At 38.0% G+C, this 3,891-nt stretch overlaps 1 protein-coding gene across 1 annotated transcript; it reads left to right on the top strand.

Moving 5' to 3' along the window:
• Positions 1-757: 757 nt before the first annotated feature.
• Positions 758-2,836, top strand: LOC132556104 (uncharacterized). Its single transcript, XM_060220491.1, has one exon. The coding sequence runs from the start codon at positions 758-760 to the stop codon at positions 2,834-2,836; it is 2,079 nt and encodes a 692-aa protein (XP_060076474.1).
• The last annotated feature ends 1,055 nt before the right edge of the window (positions 2,837-3,891 follow it).

The raw sequence follows: 3,891 nt of genomic DNA, 5'->3' as shown, positions 1-3,891 counted from the left end.
ATTAGCAGCTGAGGAAAAATTTAGCCGTTTTCCAGACAGCAATTAATGAGACAGAGATGGGGGAGATCAGTGTTAGAAACGCTCTTTGCTAATCTCAATCACATCTGTAACTTATCTGATTTACCAAAGCATATTGGAAAATATTTCTTAATAAGATTGTTTAGACTGCTTTAAGACTCTTTAATAAAGAAATTAGTGATAGTAAGCTTATAATGGTCTCGCCTGTTTGTGGTGTTCGAATTATGTGATCTAGAAATATATGTTTTCATTTGGAATATCTAGTAGAATTTTCATTTTAATTAATTCAGGTGTGTTAACAAAACGATTTAATGAAAAAATGCTGTCAATTTATTCTATTCACATGTCATGCTACTAAGTTTTTCTTCATATCAGCAGAATACTCTGTATGAGGCTTCGTTACAGTGTTACAATGCACTTTGATATACCCGGGTATATAAATGTAACCCTGGTAAATACTAGCAACAATATACTGCCAGTTTGATTGGTTTAGTGGGAAACCAGCACACCAGAGGTCTTGGGTTCAAATCTTGATGGAGGCACAGATGAAAATTATGACCTTTGTTACATATATATTTATATGAGCTATTTTCTATCTTGCATAAGAAAGAAGATTTAAAATCACAATGAAACACAAATAACTTTGTTATTAATATTTAAATTTGTGTTTTTGCAGGTGCTGTTGTCAGCCAGATGTGTGATCAGTGTCCAGTAGTCCCTAACTGACCACACTTTGGGAATGACCTCTGTGTTTGAGACAACCTCATCTCAAGGACATATATTAAATGGTGAACAGTTTTCGTATTCCCCTGCCAGAGATCCGAGCCCCAAGAACGGATTTCAGGATAAAGGTTTCTACCTCAACATTCCAAAGTTTGTCAGAGAAAAGGATGATTCAGAATCAGTGAAATCAATTGACCGTCAGGATCAAGCATTGTCCAAAGTCAGCTGTGGCAATTTCTTTTACCAAAACTCCTTTATGACACAAAATCAGGAAAAGAATTCCGACAGTATTGAAAACGGCCTTGACATGGTGAAAAGTGATCCCGTTATTACGGAAACGTCACAGCTCTTGCGCGGCATACTTCAGCATAAAGACAAACATCTTACAGACAAGATGGGTGACAATAATAACATCAAGACTACAGACAAGCTTTCAGAAGATCAGGATTTGAATGAGGAGGCAACTGCTATGAATAGCTTGGAGGAAGAATATAGAGAGGAACTTGATCGTAGATCTGTTAACTCCGCAGATTTATCAGGAGACGACAGTGACTTCAGTATGTCTGGAGACAGGAAATCAAATGGAGGAGAAGATAGTTATGATATGGATAATTGTGATGAAAATGATATGTTTGTTACAGAAAACAGCAATGCTGCCAAACGCGCACGTGTTGAGAACATTTTGTCAAACATGCAACAGTTGCCAACACCCTCAGATAATAATAGTTCAAACAATTTGGAAGTCAGACGACAGAAGCGTAAACAGTATCAGCCAAAATGGCTGGAACATTCCGAAGGAAAACATAGAAAGCTTGAGAAGATGGCGCTGCAACATCAACTGTTACAGTTACAGGAGCAGCTCCAGCATGTACAGAAACGTTACATGGACCTCTATACAGAGGAACACACACCTCTGGAAGATGGTGACATGAACGGCTCAGACGAAAGATATGTAAACCATGACAGCAAAAAAGACAATTGTAACAAACTTTTTCCCAAAAGTAATTATTCAACATCACCACCAAATCTGCATAAAACATCAGCCGATAATGATCGAAAAAATTCCATGGTAGCTGGTGTTGATGAACCCAGGGAAGGGACAAAGCCAACCGAAAATGGTCCTTTACAACAGGTAGATATCCACAACTTCTCCAATTTGCTGAAGACACAACTTGTGGATGTTGTGAGTTCCACAGTGGATACAGTGTTGGATAAATATATGAAGGATGGATCTGCAAAGACTGTTGAAAAACCCAAAGAAAAGGAACAGAAGAAAAAACAGAGCAGTAATGTAAACGGTGGGAGTAATGTCAACAGTAATGTTAGTAGTGGTGGCAGTGCTCACAAAACTGTTAAAGAAAAGCCGGACGTGAAACCGTATGACAGGCCGTTATTCGGAATGCGGAGTTCTCCAGTTCGTGAGCCTTTCCATGATCATATTGGAAACATAGCTCGAGTCCTGGAGAACAACACCTCCAGTGCCTTTGAAACTCCTCGAGGACTTACGCCAGACCTTCTACGGGGCCCATCTCATCACCCATTGCCTTTCCCTCTTCCTCCATTCTCATACTTCCCTCCCACAATGCTTCACACTCCAGCCATTTATTCCTCCACACCATTGGGAGTAGAACCTGAGCAGACGGAAGCCTTGCCATTGGTGGTCAATCAAACACCTAAAAAGAAGCGCACCAAAGTGACGGACACTCGCCTGTCCCCTCGTGCTGCACGTGCCTTGCTAGGACAGGATCCCATGGTACTAAGTCACGTTGGAGATGGAGACAACCACCACCAACACCCTGCATCCTCTGGCTACCAAGCCCTGATTCCTCCAGTTCTCCCAACCAGTGTGGCCATCCCAAATCCAGGACTCCAGCATTCCAACATATTTGACTTCTACGGACGAGAATATGGCTTCTCAGAGATGCGTTCTTCTAACCATTCTCCGCTCCATGCTGACCATCCATCTCCTAGCACCATTCATTCCTGCTCACCATCGGATAGCTTCCAAATGAAGTCTGAAGGGCTGGACAATAACTCCGACTGCTTTGACAATGGCCATGTTCATATGATATCCTTTTTTAGTTTCAATTCATAAAATATCAGAAGAAAGCGGCTACTTCAAGGTAGGTAAAAATCTTTAAATGTATTTAAAGTATGTATGTACTAAGGGGGGCGATATATGCCTTAGTTTGTTTTGATAACATCCCTGTTACATAACCTTGGGGATTCACAGACATTTATCTGTTTGATTTCGATCAATGTTACAACACTTCAGTGCTCCATAAAGAATGGATTGGGTAATAAGTTTACATTTAAAGTTTGAGTAATGGTTTGTACAAACTTTGTTTGAACAGATTCTTAAAATCAAAGTTGTTTAACTTCAAAGAAACTTGACTGTAAAAAAAAAATATAAGATATGAGATTTTTATTTTATTTTTTCTTAATTTTGACATAAGTAATCGTATATTTTTAGTGACGAGTTTTATGTTAAATAGTGACTGCGTGATCCATATACTTTTTATGTGGCTGTTGATTATACGTAAATTAGTAATTAACAAGTTGGTTATAAAGGACGTAGAAAATCGAAGAAGTCTGATTGTATTTATAATTTTTGTTAGATATTGGAAATGACATTGAAACACTAACAATGTCTAGGTTAGAATAACGAGTTTGTCTATGATTGACTGAAACTGATTAATTACCTCTGTGCTGTTTAAGTAAATGTGTACTGATTAAATTGACCTGTCTTATAATGACAAGGACAGAGAATGAATTAGCTGATGATGTTTAACTGGATTTTCAGAAAACTTGATTTGCACTTTGAATAAGGTATATTTTGCATGTTCAAGGCTATTTGGTGAGTTTTTTTTTTAAACGCTACTGCTTGAAATCAGTAATTATACTATTAATAAATTTACATCAAGAGGCTGGGGATTAGAATACATCAGGTCAGGTATGACAATGTATCACTTTAGACAGTGTGGGTAAAATATGATACCTCTCAACTTGTCTGTATAACTGTTATATAGAGTAATCACAATTGTAAGGATAGATGTAAGTTTGGCATCTCCTTGTAAACCTGAAGCCTTGCCATCTGGACTATATATATATTTTGGCATTTTATTAAGAAAAACACAAATCACCTAAGAA

The sequence above is a fragment of the Ylistrum balloti genome, unplaced genomic scaffold, assembly GCF_031769215.1.
Source record: "Ylistrum balloti isolate Yb309-2 unplaced genomic scaffold, AGI_CSIRO_Ybal_v1 Utg370546, whole genome shotgun sequence".
Lineage (NCBI taxonomy): Eukaryota > Metazoa > Mollusca > Bivalvia > Pectinida > Pectinidae > Ylistrum > Ylistrum balloti.
This window is presented reverse-complemented; position numbering and strand designations above follow the sequence as displayed.

What these genes read in the sequence shown, in the direction of transcription:
- LOC132556104 (XM_060220491.1), top strand. Translation starts at nt 758, where the DNA reads ATGACCTCTGTGTTTGAGACAACCTCATCTCAAGGACATATATTAAAT.